The sequence below is a fragment of the Carcharodon carcharias genome, chromosome 17, assembly GCF_017639515.1.
Source record: "Carcharodon carcharias isolate sCarCar2 chromosome 17, sCarCar2.pri, whole genome shotgun sequence".
Classification (NCBI taxonomy): Eukaryota; Metazoa; Chordata; class Chondrichthyes; order Lamniformes; family Lamnidae; genus Carcharodon; species Carcharodon carcharias.
The window spans coordinates 7,240,532-7,258,879 of record NC_054483.1 but is presented as its reverse complement, the minus strand read 5'-3'; the positions used below and the strand labels follow the sequence as shown (position 1 = coordinate 7,258,879).

General features: G+C 48.9%; 2 protein-coding genes across 4 annotated transcripts in view; one reads left to right on the top strand and one right to left on the bottom strand.

The window, feature by feature from the left end:
- The window catches only part of ikbkb (inhibitor of nuclear factor kappa B kinase subunit beta), a 66,932-nt gene extending 50,907 nt beyond the window's left edge, over positions 1-16,025 (top strand). For 2 of the 3 annotated variants that reach the window (XM_041209414.1, XM_041209412.1), the window contains 10 exons: positions 524-647; positions 3,703-3,854; positions 4,989-5,050; positions 5,590-5,699; positions 6,883-6,932; positions 8,451-8,550; positions 12,121-12,268; positions 13,570-13,700; positions 14,378-14,477; positions 15,325-16,025. In XM_041209414.1, the coding sequence (XP_041065348.1) occupies positions 524-647; positions 3,703-3,854; positions 4,989-5,050; positions 5,590-5,699; positions 6,883-6,932; positions 8,451-8,550; positions 12,121-12,268; positions 13,570-13,700; positions 14,378-14,477; positions 15,325-15,354 (1,007 nt within the window). In that variant the 3' untranslated portion in view covers positions 15,355-16,025. The remainder of the gene's footprint in view (positions 1-523; positions 648-3,702; positions 3,855-4,988; positions 5,051-5,589; positions 5,700-6,882; positions 6,933-8,450; positions 8,551-12,120; positions 12,269-13,569; positions 13,701-14,377; positions 14,478-15,324) is intronic. The other variant, XM_041209413.1, reaches the window with a different exon arrangement.
- A 1,171-nt stretch (positions 16,026-17,196) lies between these two features.
- Positions 17,197-17,568, bottom strand: LOC121290063 (histone H2A-like). The gene has a single exon (XM_041210218.1). It carries the CDS (start codon positions 17,566-17,568, stop codon positions 17,197-17,199), a length of 372 nt encoding a protein of 123 aa, XP_041066152.1.
- Between the last annotated feature and the right edge of the window lie 780 nt (positions 17,569-18,348).

The following is an 18,348-nucleotide window of genomic DNA, read 5'->3' as shown; positions in this document are numbered from 1 at the left end:
CTTCCACATGACCCTTCCGAGCCCAGGGGAGGAGAGGGAGTGCTCTTGGGGCAAGTTTAACCCATCCCCAAACACCCCCTCGGAGCAAACAGCACAGACCGACCGGCAAGGCTGGCACTTGTTGCCCATCTCTAGTTTCCTGAAGTGGTGAGGTACGTTTTTGGGCCCTGGGTTTGATGAGTGATTTAGTCGGACGTGTCAGAGGTCAGCTGTGTGTGCCACAGGCACTGATGTGGCACCGGGGTCAGAGTAGGCCGAGTGTGTTGGGGTTGGGGGGGGGGGTGGCACATTCTCTTGATTACCAGTCCAGTAGGAGAACTTCACACCACCTAATCAGGCCTGACTGGCGTACCTAGTCTGCCGAGTCACTGGGCTTTGCTCGGTGTTTTTACTTCTGTTGCTGCCTGGGTTAAGGGGCAGGGATTGTGATGGAAAAGAACCGGATTTCAGCGCAATGCCAAGCGCCCCCTCCCAGACTCGCAGCTCTGTGACCCACCCTGTTAACCCTGTGTCTCGCTTACAGTTCAGGACCCAAAGAAGTTGCTGACCTATCACCAGTTACGGAGGTCCTGGGGCCAGAGTTGGCACGTGATCCGTAGTCTGAAGGAGAACTGCATCAGACTGCAACAAGGTCAGCGGGCTGCTATGTAAGTCTGGGGAAAGCGGGTGTTGGCTCGGCCCATGGTTGAAAATGCTTGCTGTGCTCATTGAAATTAAACTAGCGCGTGCACATTAATGGGACATGAGTTTCAATGCCTTTCTGCAGTTGCCATTCCCACTCCGTTCTCTAGCTTCTTCTCCTGAGGGTCCTGAGTCTGGCTGGGGTCAGCCGCAAAGCCGCCGACATCCCTACAGTTCCCGCCCCTTCCCCCGGGCTCCATTATGTGAGCCAAGGCGGTGGACTATGGCGTGCGTCATAGCTGAGCCTAATCCTATCCTTGGCCAATACTGACGCCTGGATATGGCTCAGGAGATGGGAGAGCTGACAGCTTCCCCACTGTCCCACCCCCCCTCCCCCACCATTCCGGCTATCCCTTCACACAGCTCCCCTGGGAACACTGGGCAAGACCCATCAGGTCCTGGCCCCCCGTTGACCACCTTCGCTTAATGAACTGGCCGATGCCCTTTGACCTCAGGGCAGCTGCACCGGAAGTGCTGGGCAAGGTGTCTCCAGTTTAATCCAGGACTCCTGAAAGGACAGCCTGGGCAGGAAGAGTTGGGAAGGTGAGGGTAGGCAGTGAGAGTGAGGGTGAGGGTAGGAGGAAAGGGTGGAGTTAGGCAGGGAGGGTGAAGAGGGTGAGGGTAGGAGGGAAGGGTGGGGTTAGGCAGGGAGGGTGAAGAGGGTGAGGGTAGGCAGGGAGGGTGAAGAGGGTGAGGGTAGGCAGGAAGGGTAGTGAGGGTAGGCAGGGAGGGTGAAGAGGGTGAGGGTCGGCAGGAAGGGTAGTGAGGGTAGGTGGGGAGGGTGAGGTAGGCAGCGAGGGTGAAGAGGGTGAGGGTATGCAGGGTCGGTGAGGTAGGCAGGGAGGGTGAAGAGGGTGGGGGTAGGCAGGGAGGGTGAGGTAGGAAGGGTGAAGGGTGAGGGTAGGCAGGGTCGGTGAGGTAGGCAGGGAGGGTGGGGGTAGGCAGGGAGAGTGAGGGTAGCAGGGAGGGTGAGGGCTGGCAGGAGGGTGAAGAGGGTGAGATAGGCAGGGAGGGTGAGGAGGGTGAAGGCAGACAGGGAGGGTGAAGGCAGACAGGGAGGGTGAGGGTAGACAGGGAGGATGAAGAGGGTGAGGGTAGGCAGGGTCGGTGAGGTAGGCAGGAAGGGTGAAGAGGGTGGGGGTAGGCAGGGAGGGTGAGGGTAGACAGGGAGAGTGAGGGTAGCAGGGAGGGTGAGGGCTGGCAGGAGGGTGAAGAGGGTGAGATAGGGAGGGTGAGGAGGGTGAAGGCAGACAGGGAGGGTGAAGGCAGACAGGGAGGGTGAGGGTAGACAGGGAGGGTGAAGAGGGTGAGGGTAGGCAGGGTCAGTGAGGTAGGCAGGAAGGGTGAAGAGGGTGGGGGTAGGCAGGGAGGGTGAGGGTAGACAGGGAGGGTGAAGAGGGTAAGGGTAGGCGGGGTCGGTGAGGTAGACAGGAAGGGTGAAGAGGGTGGGGGTAGGCAGGGAGGGTGAGGGTAGACAGGGAGGGTGAAGAGGGTGAGGGTAGGCAGGGAGGGTGAAGAGGGTGAGGGTAGGCAGGGTCGGTGAGGTAGGCAGGAAGGGTGAAGAGGGTGGGGGTAGGCAGGGAGGGTGAGGGTAGACAGGGAGGGTGAAGAGGGTAAGGGTAGGCGGGGTTGGTGAGGTAGGCAGGGAGGGTGAAGAGGGTGGGGGTAGGCAGGGAGGGTGAGGTAGGCATGGAGGGTAAAGAGGGTGAGATGGGCAGGAAGGGTGAAGAGGGTGAGGGTAGACAGGGAGAAGGAGGTTGAGGGTAGGCAGGGAGGGTGAGGTAGGCAGGGAGGAATAGACAGCCCTCTGTTGCAATTCACTGGACAATGTCGCTACCTGCTGGGAAAACTGATAACTGCAGAAGCGACAAGAAATCCCTGAATTGGTCATCCATCTTTCATGTGCAAGACAGGGCAGTGAATGCTGGCGGACTATTGAACCACATGGGGCTTCACAGCTGTGCCTGATCCCAATCCAATTGTCCCCTGACACCCACAAAGATATTCGATTAACAGGGTGATGTAGGAAGTGAGGGTGGGGGTAATGAGCGAGGATGTTGGTAGGAAGGGAGGGTGTGGGTAGTCAGGGATGGTGAAGAGGGTATGGGTAAGCAGGGAGGGTGAGGGCAGACATGGAGGGTGAAGAGGGTGAGGGTAGGCATGGAGGGTGAAGAGGGTGAGGTAAGCAGGGAGGAATAGACAGCCCTGAGTTGCAATTCACTGGGCAATGTTGCTACCTGCTGGGAAAAACTGATAACTGCAGCAGCAACAAGAAGTCCCTGCTCTGGTCATCCAAGCCTTCATGTTGAAGTCTGGGCAGTGAATGCTGGCAAGCTATTGAGACACAGGGGACTTCACAGCTGTGCCCAACCCTGATCCAATTGTCCCCTGACACCCACAAAGATATTAGATTAACTGACCTGTAATTACCCATATTAGCTTTATCTTTATTTTTTTGTAACTTGAGTTTTATTTTGACAATTTCTGCAGTCTCTGGAACACACTCACACTCGATAGAATCCTGAAATATAAGTCTAGGGCCTCCGCTGTTATTCCCCAGGATCATTGGATAAGTCACATCAGATCCTAGCCCTTTGCCCTCCTTTGCTTAACAAACTGGCTGTTGTCCTGGTTACAGCACAGAAGGAGGACATTCGGCCTATCGAATCCATGTTGGATCTCTGTGGAGCAATCTCATGTTCCATTTCCCTGCTCTATCCCCCTAGCCCTGCAAGTTTCTTTCCCTCAAGTGCCCATCCAATTTCCTTCTGAAATCATCGATTGTCTCCACTTCCACCACCCTCGTAGGCAGTGAGTTCCAGGTCATTAGCACTCGCTGCGAGAAACATTCTTCCTCACATTCACTCCCCTACCTATCTTGTGCAAAACCTTAAATCAACGTCCCCCCATTTCTTGTGCTATCAACTTTCTTTGTCCACCTTATCTAAACCTGTCATAACCTTGTGCACCTGACCTCCTGGGGAGAGTTGATCTTTGAAGTGATGTTTTGTTTCTCTCCAGGATGAGCTTACTGCGCTACAACAGCAATCTGTCCAAACTCAAGACCACCATGTTGTCCAGATGCCAGCAGCTGAAAGCCAAGTTGGATTTCTTCCGCGTCAGTATCCAGATTGACCTGGAGAAATACAGTGAGCAGATGGCATTCGGGATCAGTGAGTAGTCAGGTGACAGGCATTGGGTAGAGCCAGGTTACCCTTAGCTAGGAAACGTGGATGAGCTGCCAATCCCGAGAGTCAGTGCTGATCCCAATCTCTGCCTCGCCCTGCAACGCTAACACGACCATTGCTGTTGGCAATATCCGCAAAATATCACTGAGCAGAAAATGCTGCAATTTGCAGCAGGTCAGCCGACCCTGAGGTGAGAGAGGCCATTATAAATCAACCTTTTCTCCCTCTCTCTGCATGTCTCCAGTCCCCCCATAAAGCCAAAGAACGATTACAGGACAGAAGGAGGCCATTCAGCCCATCATGTCTGTAATGTCTCTCGGCAAGAGCACCCCATCTAGTCCCTCTCCTCAGCATTTTCCCAGTAGCCCTGCAAATCCTTTTTTTTCTTTTCAGATAAATATCCAGTTCTCTTTTGAAAGCCAGAATCGAATCTGCCTCCACCAGGCGGTGCATTCCAGATATGAGCTACGCTGTGTAAAAAAAGAAAAGTTTTCTCTGCTGCCACCAGTTCTTTTGCCAATTACCTTAAATCGGTGTCTTCTGGTCCTCGATCCTTTTGCCAATCTTCTCTGCCCAGACCCCTCATGATTTTTCAAACACCTCTATCAAATCTCCTCTCAACCTTCTCCAAGGAAAACAGTTCCAGCTTCTCCAACCTATCTAGGTTATTTTTCTGTCACAACCCTTAGATTATTTCTACATTAATCGCTAACCTTTCCTACCCTTCAAAAGCACGTTATTGACACATGAGACACTTTGGGATATCCTGAAATGGAGACTAACCAAATACAGATTTCATGGTTACACTTCCAGGTCTTACAATAAGGACATTTACCTTCAGTCCGAGGGCCCAGCGGGAGGCTCATTGTACCCCAACAGCTAGCTAGGAAATGGCTAGCCTGGATTTTGAAGAGAAGCATAATTGGCCTCATTAAGGGTTACCGGATGCTGCTATTCCCCGTGATACTTGGTTTTTCATAAAGTTTTTTTGACAATGTTCCATGTGCAACCCCTTATTAAAGGGAATGGTGTTGGAATCCATCATTTACTGCGGACGTGAACAAGACGCTGTTCCAAATTGTTCCGAGACGTGCTGACCTGATTACCATTGCCTTCCAGCTTCGGAGAAAATGATCACTGCCTGGAACGAAATGCAGCTGAAAGCAGAAGGCTGTGGAAGGGTAAGTATTCTCTCTCTCTGTCTGATGGCCTGTCCGTATTTGGGGTACGGGCCCTTTCCACTCTTTGAATGGAGAACCATCTCTGACCTCTCCATTTCAGCTCAGGCTCTGACAAAGAAGGGGTTGGAGGGAGGGAGTGGGGGGGGGGGGGGGGGGGGGGGGGGGGGGGGGGGGGGGGTTGCATTGGAGGATGCGTGGTCTGCATGTTTCAGGGATGCCGGATGGGGGGGGTGAATCAAAGCATGTCTAGCTTCTGATGCTGGAATGTAGAAAAACCTATGGGTCCTTAGGCTTCACAAATAGAGGTATTGAGTATGAAGCAGGGCAGTTATGCTACACTTTTATTAAGCACTGAGTAGGCCACAACCAGAGTATTGCATTCAGTTCTGCTCACCACACTTTATGATGGGCGTGAGGATCCTTGAGAGGGTGCAGAAGAAATTTGCAAGAGTTGAGGGAGGGATTTTAGGTTCGATCCTACAGCCTCTGTCCTGAATACTTGTGTTTCATTGTTCCCAAAGTATCTCTGCTCTCTTTAGATGAATGACGTGACCAGGCTGGACGAGTTATCTATGGCACTTCAAACCGATTTGGTTGACCTTCAGAGGAGCCCATCGGCGCGGCAACGAGGAGAAGCTCTGGAAGTCCTGTGAGAAACTCTTTGATTTCCTCCGATCTGTTACTGTGTCTGCTTCTCCACTATCCACTTGTGGTTTAGTCTGCCGTTCACAGAGGATTCATTCTGTGTTTTTTATCTGTTCAATTACCTTTGAGTTAAAATAAAACTCTTATTTACGCCAAGTCTTTACCAATATTCTTCACTGTCTGTGTGGCTGTCCCAGTGGCATTAATAATGCCACAATGTAAGTGCAGGAACAGCAAGAAGTTCCCTCAGGACAATGTGAATGTGTCTTTCACCAAAGCACCAATAACATTGAAGGAAACGTCCCGAAGCATTTCACAGCCAAGAAACTACTTTGAACGGCCATTGCTGTTATTTTTTTGGGAACGCAACAGCCAGTTTGTACACAGCAAGTTCCCACAAACAGCAATGAGACGAATGGCTAGTTAATCTGTGTGTGTTGGTGAGGGCGGAGGTGCCATAGATAGGAACACATGCTGTCTTCTCTTTCATCTGTTCCAGTGGTCGCTGTGCTGGTTACTGACTGGGACCAACTCCTAGGATTACGTAGGATATGTGGCACAGAAACAGGCCACTTGGCCCAACCAGTCCAGCTGGTATTTATGTTCCACGTGAGCCTCATCACATTTTTTCTCATCTAAATCTACCATCGTAACCATGTATTCCCTTCCCTTTCATAGGTTTGTTCATTTTCCCCTTAAATACACTGATACTATTCACTTCAGCCACTCCCTGTGGTAGCGAGTTCCACATTCTCACCACTCTCCGGGTGAAGAAGTTTCTCCTAAATTCCCCATTGGATTTCTTGGTGACGATCTTATATTGACGGCCTCTAGTTCTGCTCTTCCCCTCAAGAGGAAACGTTCTCTCTGTATCCACTCGATCAAAACCTTTCAGAATTTTAAAGACCTATATTACATCACCCTCTTAGTCTTTTTTAGTCCAAGAGAAAAGAGACCCATCCATTCCTGATGTGTATACCCACTCATTTCTGGTATAACCCTTGTAAATCTTTCCTGCACCCTTTCCTGTGCTTCTACATCCTTTGTATAATATGGCAAGCAGAATTGCACACAATACTGTTTCACAATGGTGAATAGTACCTTTCGGGTTTTCTCCCTGTTGAGGTATGATCAGAATTCACTGTATGCTTTTCCTAATCAGACTTGATCCTTTGCTTTGTGCCCAGGGAGGATGCTGCGATGGATTTGTATCGTAAGCTGAGGGAAAGGCCAAGAGGTAATGAACAAAGGCTTCAGTCATAAAACAAACAACAGAAATAGGAATAGGAATTGCTGTAAGCAGTCAGGAGGCAGGTAAGCCGCTGTGACAAATTCCTGGTGACAAATCCACAACTGAGGTATTGAAATGTTTCTTTACGCCAAAGCTGCTCTTGAAGCAATGGTGGACTTTCACTTTTTATTCATTGGTTTATCTGTAACTCCGGAATGACTTTACCCTCATACCAAACTTGGAGGTGTGGCAAACAGTGAGGATGATTCCAATCAACTGCAACAGGAAATAGGTGGGCTAGCAGAATGGGCAGTCAAGTGGCAGATGGAATTTAATACAGAGAAGTAGAAGGATTTTGGCAGAAGGGGTAGGGAGAGGCAATATAGACTTATTGGCGCAGTTCTAAAGAGTGCGCAGGAACAGAGGGACCAAGGAGTGCATGGTGCATCAATCTTTGAAGGTGGCAGGACCTATTGAGAGAGTGGTTAGTAAAACCAAAGGGATTTTGGGCTTCATAGGCATTGAGTACAAAAATCAGGAAATTACACTGAAGTTTTATAAAGCCCTGGTTAGGCCTCAACTAGAATATTGCGGTCAGTTCTAGTCACCACACTTTAGGAAGGATGTGAGGGTCCTTGAGATTTACCAGAATGGTTCCAGGGATGAGGGATTTTCACTACAAGGTTGGGTCGAAGAAGCTGGGGTTGTTCTCCTTAGCGCAAAGGAGATTGAGGAGAGAATCGATAATTGATAGAGCATTTCACAGCCAAGGAATTACTTTGAAAGGCTAAAGCTGTTATTTTGTGGGCGCACACAACAGCCAGTTTGTACACGGCAAGCTCCCACAAGCAGCAATGAGATGAACGGCTAGTTAATCTGTCCGTGTTGGTGAGGGAGGAGGTGTACAAGATTATAACATGTTTAGATAAGGTAAACAAAGAAAATCTGTGCCCATTAGCTGGTGGTGCAAGGACTTAGGGGCCACAGATATAAGGTTTTGGGGAAGAAATGCCAGGAAGGATGTAAGGAAGAATTTATTTACACAGCAACTGGTAATGGTCTGGAACTCACTGCCCATGAGGTTGTTGGAAGCAAAGATGATGAATGATTTCAAATAGAAATTGGATAGGAACCTGAGAGAAATAAACTTGCAGCGCTGCAGGGAAAGAGCAGTGCAGTGGGACTGGCCAGATTATTCTACAGAGATAGCCGGCATGGACTTAATGGGCTGAATGGCCTCCTTCTGGGCCTTCGCCTCGTGGTGCTGCCTCTGATACCTGGTGGGGTCGGGGGGATGGGTGGGGAGGAAGGGGAGAAGAAGACATTGAGGAGGATATCTGGAGGCTGAGAAGTGGGCAGGGATTATCCAGCCCTGTCTTCACGGGACCCACCGCGGGAGATTCGGTGGCCCAGCCAAAAGCCTATTGACTTTTGGCAGGACCGGTCAATTCCAATGGTGGGTGTGGCCAGAAAATCCCATTTGTGGTGTTCGGACGGTTTAACACGATATGTTTGCTCCTGTAGACCAGCGGTCCAATGGAGACAGCCAGGAGATGGTACGAATCCTTGTACAAACCCTGCAAAGTTTTGACAAGAAGGTGAAGGACATCTACTCCCACCTCAGGTACCGCATTTGGGAAGGGCAGTAAACAACCGGTATGCTGCAGAGTAACCCAATGGGCCTGGTCTTGGCCTAGAAGCCTCGGATCTTACCTTGGCAAGTTAGGGAACCAACTTCAACAAATCAAGTCAATCTTGGCTGCAGAAAATGGCCATAGTAGCCAGCTGTAAAAACCAACTATTTTGCTGATTCCCTTCAGGAAAAGGAATTGTCACTCAAATCTTATGTGCCCTCTGGGTAACTGGGGATGGGCCGACAATATTGTCCAAATCTCCTGAAGAAATAATGGCAAGTCGCTTTCCCTAGAGCACTTTGCTAGTTGGCGGGAGGAAAGGCAGTTTCAGACTCTGTGACACTACATGTGGAGGTAGAGAACAGAGGCCAGCTCTCCGCACAAAGCAGCAGGAGGCAACAAAATTACTCTGTAGCCTGGCCCCTGACATTGCTACATCACCCAGCAACTGGGACCTGACTGATATTTGGATTGTCTGCTGATGCCCTGGTCCAAGAACAAGTGCGAGAATTGAGAAAAAAAATCATGTTTAACATTAATTAGTAACCTCGGGATAGGACACACTGTGAGGCAGAGCGGAGGGAGCTTTACTCTGTATCTAACCCCGTGCTGTACCTGTCCTGGGAGTGTTTGATTGGGACAGTGTAGAGAGAGCTTTACTCTGTATCTAACCCTGTGCTGTACCTGTCCTGGGTGTGTTTGATGGGGACAGTGTAGAGGGAGCTTTACTCTGTATCTAACCCCGTGCTGTACCTGTCCTGGGAGTGTTTGATGGGGACAGTGTAGAGGGAGCTTTACTCTGTATCTAACCCCGTGCTGTACCTGCCCTGGGAGTGTTTGATGGAGACAGTGTAGAGGAGGCTTTACTCTGTATCTAACCCCGTGCTGTACCTGTCCTGTGAGTGTTTGATGGGGACAGTGTAGAGGGAGCTTTACTCTGTATCTAACCCCGTGCTGTACCTGTCCTGGGAGTGTCTGATGGGGACAGTGTAGAGGGAGCTTTACTCTGTATCTAACCCCGTGCTGTACCTGTCCTGGGAGTATTTGATCGGGACAGTGTAGAGGGAGATTTACTCTGTATCTAACCCCGTGCTGTACCTGTCCTGGGAGTATTTGATCGGGACAGTGTAGAGGGAGCTTTACTCTGTATCTAACCCCGTGCTGTACCTGTCCTGGGAGTGTTTGATTGGGACAGTGTAGAGAGAGCTTTACTCTGTATCTAACCCTGTGCTGTACCTGTCCTGGGTGTGTTTGATGGGGACAGTGTAGAGGGAGCTTTACTCTGTATCTAACCCCGTGCTGTACCTGTCCTGGGAGTGTTTGATGGGGACAGTGTAGAGGGAGCTTTACTCTGTATCTAACCCCGTGCTGTACCTGCCCTGGGAGTGTTTGATGGAGACAGTGTAGAGGAGGCTTTACTCTGTATCTAACCCCGTGCTGTACCTGTCCTGTGAGTGTTTGATGGGGACAGTGTAGAGGGAGCTTTACTCTGTATCTAACCCCGTGCTGTACCTGTCCTGGGAGTGTCTGATGGGGACAGTGTAGAGGGAGCTTTACTCTGTATCTAACCCCGTGCTGTACCTGTCCTGGGAGTATTTGATCGGGACAGTGTAGAGGGAGATTTACTCTGTATCTAACCCCGTGCTGTACGTGTCCTGGGAGTGTTTGATGGGGACAGTGTAGAGGGAGATTTACTCTGTATCTAACTCTGTGCTGTACCTGTCCTGGGAGTGTTTGATGGGGACAGTGTAGAGGGAGATTTACTCTGTATCTAACCCCGTGCTGTACGTGTCCTGGGAGTGTTTGATGGGGCCAGTGTAGAGGGAGCTTTACTCTGTATCTAACATTGCGCTGTACCTGTCCTGGGAGTGTTTGATGGGGACAGTGTAGAGGGAGATTTACTCTGTATCTAACCCCGTGCTGTACCTGTCCTGGGAGTGTTTGATGGGGACAGTGTAGAGGGAGCTTTACTCTGTATCTAACCCCGTGCTGTACCTGTCCTGGGAGTGTTTGATCGGGACAGTGTAGAGGGAGATTTACTCTGTATCTAACCCCGTGCTGTACCTGTCCTGGGAGTATTTGATCGGGACAGTGTAGAGGGAGATTTACTCTGTATCTAACCCCGTGCTGTACGTGTCCTGGGAGTGTTTGATGGGGACAGTGTAGAGGGAGCTTTACTCTGTATCTAACCCCGTGCTGTACGTGTCCTGGGAGTGTTTGATGGGGACAGTGTAGAGGGAGATTTACTCTGTATCTAACTCTGTGCTGTACCTGTCCTGGGAGTGTTTGATGGGGACAGTGTAGAGGGAGATTTACTCTGTATCTAACCCCGTGCTGTACGTGTCCTGGGAGTGTTTGATGGGGCCAGTGTAGAGGGAGCTTTACTCTGTATCTAACCCTGTGCTGTACCTGCCCTGGGAGTGTTTGATGGGGACAGTGTAGAGACAGCTTTACTCTGTATATAACCCCGTGCTGTACCTGTCCTGGGAGTGTTTGATGGGGACAGTGTAGAGACAGCTTTACTCTGTATCTAACCCCGTGCTGTACCTGTCCTGGGAGTGTTTGATGGGGACAGTGCAGAGGGAGATTTACTCTGTATCTAACCCCGTGCTGTACCTGTCCTGGGAGTGTTTGATGGGGACTGTGTAGAGGGAGCTTTACTGTGTATCTAACCCCGTGCTGTAGCTGTCCTGGGAGTGTTTGATGGGGACTGTGTAGAGGGAGCTTTACTCTGTATCTAACCCTGTGCTGTACCTGTCCTGGGAGTATTTGATGGGGACAGTGTGGAGGGAGCTTTACTCTGTCTCTAACCCTGTGCTGTACCTGTCCTGGGAGTGTTTGATGGGGACGGTGTAGAGGGAGATTTACTCTGTCTCTAACCCTGTGCTGTACCTGTTCTGGGAGTGTTTGATGGGGACAATGTAGAGAGAGCTTTACTGTGTATCTCATCCCGTGCTGTACCTGTCCTGGGAGTATTTGTTGGAGACAGTGTAGAGGGAGCTTTACTCTGTATCTAACCCCGTGCTGTACCTGTCCTGGGAGTGTTTGATGGGGACAATGTAAAGAGAGCTTTACTCTGTATCTAACTCAGGCTTGGTCTCCACTGATCTCATGCCCTGTACTACTATAACCTGTGATCCTTCACCTTTAATACTACTGAGGTCAGAAAAATGAAGTGATGTGTAGCATGTAGTGAGGGCCAGCACCAGGGATGAGAGGGAGTTTCAATATTCACTCTTGGAATACGTCAGAGATGCCCAAGGCTGGCATTCATTGCCTAAACTTGGTGTTCTTTGGACGGCAGTGGTGAGCCGCACTCCCAGTGGTGAGCTGCCTTCCCAAGAGCAATAGCAGTCAGTAATACATGAGTGGAGGAATAGTGGTCTGGTAACAGCAAGCTTGATTAGAAAGCTATTTGAGATCTGGAAGCTTTGCCCTGGACTTTTGTGGTGCAGGCGTCTTACCCAGGTGATGTGACTTTATACTGACTCACTTGTATGGCTGCTGTGAGACAGAGGGGTTTGTGTTCTGATCTCAGTATGTGTTGTGTCCTCGTGCAGTAAAACTCTGGCTTGTAAGCAGAAGGTGATTGATCTGCTACCCCAGCTGGAGGAGGTCCTCCATCAGATGTCAGACGATGAGAAGCAGGTGATGAAACTGCAGGAGAAACGGCAGAAAGAACTCTGGCACCTCCTGAAGATTGCATGTGTGAGTATCATCATTTAATTATAGGGCCTGTATGAGTACCACCCCTGGGTTATACTGCCTGTGTGAGTACAGCGCTGCGGCAGCGCTGAGGGAGCGCTGCACTGTCAGATATGTCATCTTTCAGATGAGACCTTAAACCATCTACCCTCACAGGAGATATAAAAGATCCCACGACACTGTCCAAAGAGGTGCAGTGGAGTTCTCCTCAGTGTCCTGACCAACATGTATCCATCAATCAAAATGACTAAACGGATAATCAGATCATTATCTCATTGCTGTTTGTGGGATCTTGCTATAGTCCAATCTGCTACCATGTTTCCACATTGCAACAGTCACTAAACTTCAAAAGTACTTCACTGAGTTGTTGGGGGTGTGGTAGCATACTGGACTAGCACCATAAGCCAGAGGCCTGGAGACATAAGTTCAAATCCCATTATGGCAGCTTGGAAAGTTAAATGCAGTGAATTAAATAACCTGGAATAAAAAGCTAGCATCTGTAATAGTGACCATGAAACTACTGGATTGTCATCTGGTTCACTTAGGCCATTTAGGGAAGGAAATCTGCCATTCTTACTCAATCTGTCAGACGTGTACCTCCAGACCCACAGCAATGTGGTTAACTCTTAACTGCCCTCCATAATGGCCTAGCAAGCCACTTAGCTGTATTCAAGAAGGTAGCTCACCACTACCTTCTCGAGGGTCAGGCAATAAATACTGGCCTTGCCAACGATGCCCCAGTCTGTGAATGAATAATGGAAGAAAAATTGGCTGTAAAGCGATTGCTGTTTAAATATGGCGTCGTGGGATGTGAGTCCTACAGCTGATTCTTTCTAAGAAGGGCTCTCTGCATTCCTTCCCAAATGGACATCTCTAACTCAACTCCTGCACTATGACAGAGTTGCAGCCTGTGTTTCATTAACTGAGCTGCTCTTGTGAACACCCCTTTAATGATGGGGAGAAGGCACAATTTCATTGTCCTTTTAAGAAGTCAAACGTTTAAGTATTAACTTTTACAAAGGAATTGGATAAACACTTGAACAGGAAAAGAATTGTAGGGCTATGGAGAATGAGTGGGGTTTATGGGACTAATTGAGTATCTCTTTTGAAGAGCACGAAGGGCTGAATGGCCTGTGTTGTACGATTCTATGAAATGCAGTTTTCTGAAGATGCTTTGAAGTGGATTCTCCAGGCTGTCTGTTTTGTGAAGTGTTCATTATATTCACAAAGCCACACAGCTATTTTGTGACCACGTCCAGTTGCCAGCGAGCAGGATGTGAACTGAGTCCTGTGCTTCCTTTCAGAGCAAAGTGCGAGGTCCAGTCAGCGGAAGTCCCGAGAACCTCAGTGCCGGCCGTCTGTCTGCCCCCAGCCAGTCCATCTCTCCTCCCCGTCTCGAGCCCAGCATGCTGCTCTCTGAGAAGTCCAGAAATTCGTAAGTTTCAGAACTTTGGGTTAACATGAATCCCAGAACATGGGGTAGAAATTGGTTTGAGAGGACTTTTGGAACAGAGACCATGCGATGAAGTATGGAATGAGGAGCTAACTCTTGCGGCAATGCAGGGAGATTGGCAGCTGCCAATCATGTAATGGTCTGGCTTCCAAAGCCTGGTGGAAAGAGTGGCTGTAGAAGACCTGAGCAGGCCTATACTCTGTTCTCAAGCAGAGCACTGGTAGTTTTGATGCTCAATTGCCTGAGGGACACAGGCTCTGTGAGAGAGGCACCTGCTCTCCTCTCAGAACTACAACTCTCCCACCAGCCTCTTGGCTGGTGCCCTAGGGCTCATGCTCTGACGGTCTGCCCCAGTTCAGGCCAAGTTGCTGCACCCTACGCACAAGGACGAGAGCTCCTTGAGGTCTCCCATCATGGGCATCCTAAGTGTCTTCGATGGACGTTCAGCAGCCTCCCAGCTCCCAAATTGAAGCCACCGCTCTATGTGATTTGAGTGTGAATGATGGTGTGAGTGTGCACAGTGGGTGGGAATGGAGTGTGACTGTATACAGTTGTTTGGGAGTCTATGGTTAAAGAACAGAGAAGGCAACTGGTTAGATGGGTTAGGAGTTGGATCCAAGGATTTTCCAAAGCCTTTGCTTGTTTTTTTTCCCTTTCAGTGAAGAGTCACTTGTAGTGATTGAAGAAAGTCACAACTTCCGCAGCCAACTTCTCAATGTCATGCAAGAGACAATTCAGGATCACGAGAACTCTTTGCAGGTGAGACTGAGTCTATAGCGCATTTTAATTACTTTCAACATGTAACCTTTGGCATTACTTCTTTTCTTCTGTATCTAAGCCATACTGTACCTGTCTTGAAGTGTTTGATGGGGACAACATAGAGGGAGCATTACTCTGTATGTAACCCCATGCTGTACGTTCCCTGGGAGTGTTTGATGCAGACAGTGTATAGGAAGCTTTACTCTGTATCTAACCCCGTGCTGTACCTGTCCTGGGAGTATTTGATGGGGATAATGTAGGAGAAGCTTTACTCTGTATCTAACCCCGTGCTGTACCTGTCCTGGGAGTGTTTGATGGGGACAGTGTATAGGAAGCTTTACTCTGTATCTAACCCCGTGCCGTACCTGTCCTGGGAGTGTTTGATAGGGACAGTGTAGAGGAAGCTTTACTCTGTATCTAACCCTGTGCTGTACCTGTCCTGGGAGTGTTTGATGGGGATAATGTAGGAGAAGCTTTACTCTGTATCTAACCCTGTGCTGTACCTGTCCTGGGAGTGTTTGATGGGGATAATGTAGGAGAAGCTTTACTCTGTGTCTAACCCTGTGCTGTACCTGTCCTGGGAGTGTTTGATGGGGATAATGTAGGAGAAGCTTTACTCTGTATCTAACCCTGTGCTGTACCTGTCCTGGGAGTGTTTGATGGGGATAATGTAGGAGAAGCTTTACTCTGTATCTAACTCATGTTTTTTGATGTTGACACTGGGTGCCTAGACTGAAAGTTGCCCTATTCTTAGCCCAATGACCCTCATTTTAATAGCACAAAGTTTATCACAAAAATAATGAGCAATAAAATGGTCTCATTCATTCCTATTTGTTCTTTGTTTCAGTCATTGGATTGGAGTTGGCTTTCCAGTTAATGAGGAATCCACTGGAGTTGGACACTGGATGTGAACATTCCTGTTCAATCAGCTGTGACTATTATTACATAAACAAGGGCCTTCACCTGAGTTAGGTGATGCGGAGGGAGGTCTGCATGCAACAATCTTGTTTTGTAAAGAGAAAGCACTTCACTGACCTGTATCTGGTAAAGCTCGGCCATCAATGCCTCCTTCGTGGTCAATAATTCAAATTTGTCTATGGTTCCATATGGTTGGTTTTGTGAATGCTGAGTTCCCCAGAACAACATTACACCTTCACCCCCACCCCCCACCCCGCCCCCTCAACGTTTTCCAGTTTGCCATCTCAAGAAGGAATGGGGATGTGTATGCGGGTCAGATCTTGTTGCTCTGTGAAATGTTGAACCAGCCTCTGTGGATTCCTGCATCTAATGGGGAAGGGTGGGGTGCAGGGGTTGGGTGGGTAGGGGCTGAGCTGCTGCTGCAAAACTGGAAGTAGGCCCCTGGCAGGTGAGAAGACTTCTGACTCAAACTCATTTCTTACTGCTTTGTTTGAACTGGTTCCTGCCACTGCAAATCCCAGTTGCGGGCTAACTGGATGTCAAGAAAATTCTAGATCATCTGCACCATTATTGCAGCACAAGCTACTTTTAAAATAAATTAAAATGCCTTGCATTCTGTGCAGCCTCCAACCTGTCTCTGTCTCTCTCTTATGTTGCTGCTATGTGTGATGTGTGGAAATAAAGTTCAAAGAAAACCTGCTGATGTTTGTAGGATTTAGCGACCTGTATGGCTTGGTCCAACTAACTGACCCATGAGATAAATCTAACCACGGTTTTCTCATTGGTGTCAGCTCTGGCTCTATAGCACTCTTGTTTCTGAGTCAGTGGCTTGTGGGTTCACGTTCCACTTCAAAAACTTGAGCACAAAATCCAGGCTGATGCTCTCAGTGCAGTACTGAGGGAGTGCGGCACTGTCGGTCAGATGAAGAATTAAACCGAGGCCCTGTCTGCTCTCCCTTGGATGGTGGTAAAAGATCCCATTGTACAAATTCAAAGAAGAGTGGTAAAGCTGCACGGGTGTTGTGGCCAATGTTGATGCCTCAGGTAACATCCAAAAAAAACCAAATTATCTCTGGTCATTATCTCATTACTGTCTGTGGAAGCTTGCTGTGTGCAAATCGGCAACTGTGTTTCCTACATTACAACAGTGGCTACTCCGTTTCTGTTTTTGGGATGCACTGAGTCGTGAAAGGGCCTATATAAATGCAAATCACATGGATAAGTCAAGACTCGTAACTGGTAGAACTAAAGAAGTCCATCAGTTTGAGAGTTCTCAGACAGTGTAATACCAATTATGTTTCAAATACTGTCCCATTGCCTAAACTATGGAATCACCTGTAACCATATCCATCTAAATAATCAGGCAAGGAGTTTCCCAACTAGTCATTTTGGCAAGATTTATAAAGAGAAAAACCAATTTAAGTTTAAACTTGACAATGCAACAGTGGTTTTAGCAATGTACAGGCTGTCAAGGCTCACTCTCCCAGGATCCAAATAAGTGTCATTAAAGCCTGTTTCGCTCTTTTAATGTTACCTGCCTGGTGATAGGTAGGGCAATATGCTTTTTTTATGTGATAAGTTTTGAAATTAGATACCAAACTTAATTACTCAATTTAAAATTTTACCAACTTACTTGTGTGGCTCATAACTTGGGGACATTGGTTATTGGGATTAACAAAGTTTGAAATGAAACTTCTTTGGCAACAAAGTGAATTGAGGAACCGAAGCCTCATTCTCACTGCCCACCCAGCCACCTGACAGGGCTACATGTCGATTTCGATCTTTTTCTGATCTCGCGCCTTCAGGCATAAACCTTGCTGGAGTGGCCGGTTTTGTTGGGCAGCAGCACAGCCTGGATGTTGGGCAGGGCCCCATCCTGGGCTATGGTGACCCCTCCCAGCAGCTTGTTGAGCTCCTCGACGTTGCGGACGGTGAGCCACAGGTGGTGGGGGATGATACGGGTTTTGTTGTCCCAGGCCGCGTTGCCGGCCAGCTCAATGACTCCGGCCCTAACGTACTCGGCGTAGTGACTCTTACGCAGCAGCTGGTGGATACAGCCAACAGGAAATTGGAGACCAGCTCTGGAGGAGTGAGTCTTCGCCTTGGCGCGCCCTTTCCCTCCAGTTTTACCGCGGCCAAACATCACCTTGTTGCCTCTGCTGAAAATCTCCATCGATTTTGGTTGGACATAATCTGGGCAGTTTCATCACATGACCTTCCATCATTGGACACATCCATCCTCACACTCCCACTCCAATTGGAAAGTGAACAGACTCTTCCTGAAATTTCAAGGCTGGCTTTTTTTAAAAAAAAATATTCATTGATGGGATATGGGATGTGGGCTTTGCTGGCTGGGCCAGCATTTATTGCCCATCCCTAATTGCCCTTGAGAAGGTGGTGGTGAGCTGCCTTCTTGAACCACTCCAGTCCATCTAGTGTAGATACACCCACTGTGCTGTTAGGGAGGGAGTTCCAGGATTTTGACCCAGCGACAGTGAAGGAACAGTGATATATTTCCAAGTCAGGATGATGAGTGGCTTGGAGGGGAACTTTTAGGTGGTGTCGTTCCCATGTGTCTGCTGCCCTTCACCTTCTAGGTGGTAGAGGTTGTGGGTTTGGAAGGTGCTATCTAAGGAGCTTTGGTGAGTTCCTGCAGTGCATCTTGCAAATGGTACACACTGCTGCCACTGTGCATAGGTGGTGGAGGGAGTGGATGTTTGTGGATGGGGTGCCGATCAAGCGAGCTGCTTTGTCCTGGATGGTGTCGAACTTCTTAAGTATTGTCAGAGCTGCACTCATCCAGGCAAGTAGGGAGTATTCCGTCATGCTGGAAGAAGTAAAGCCTGAAAATGTCAGATCCAGGTCGCATCTGTGGTGAGGAGCTGGAAGGGTTAACGGTTGAAGTCAAATTTTCCTCAGGAGAACTGTGGTAAGATGATGTGTGTAGTTTGGT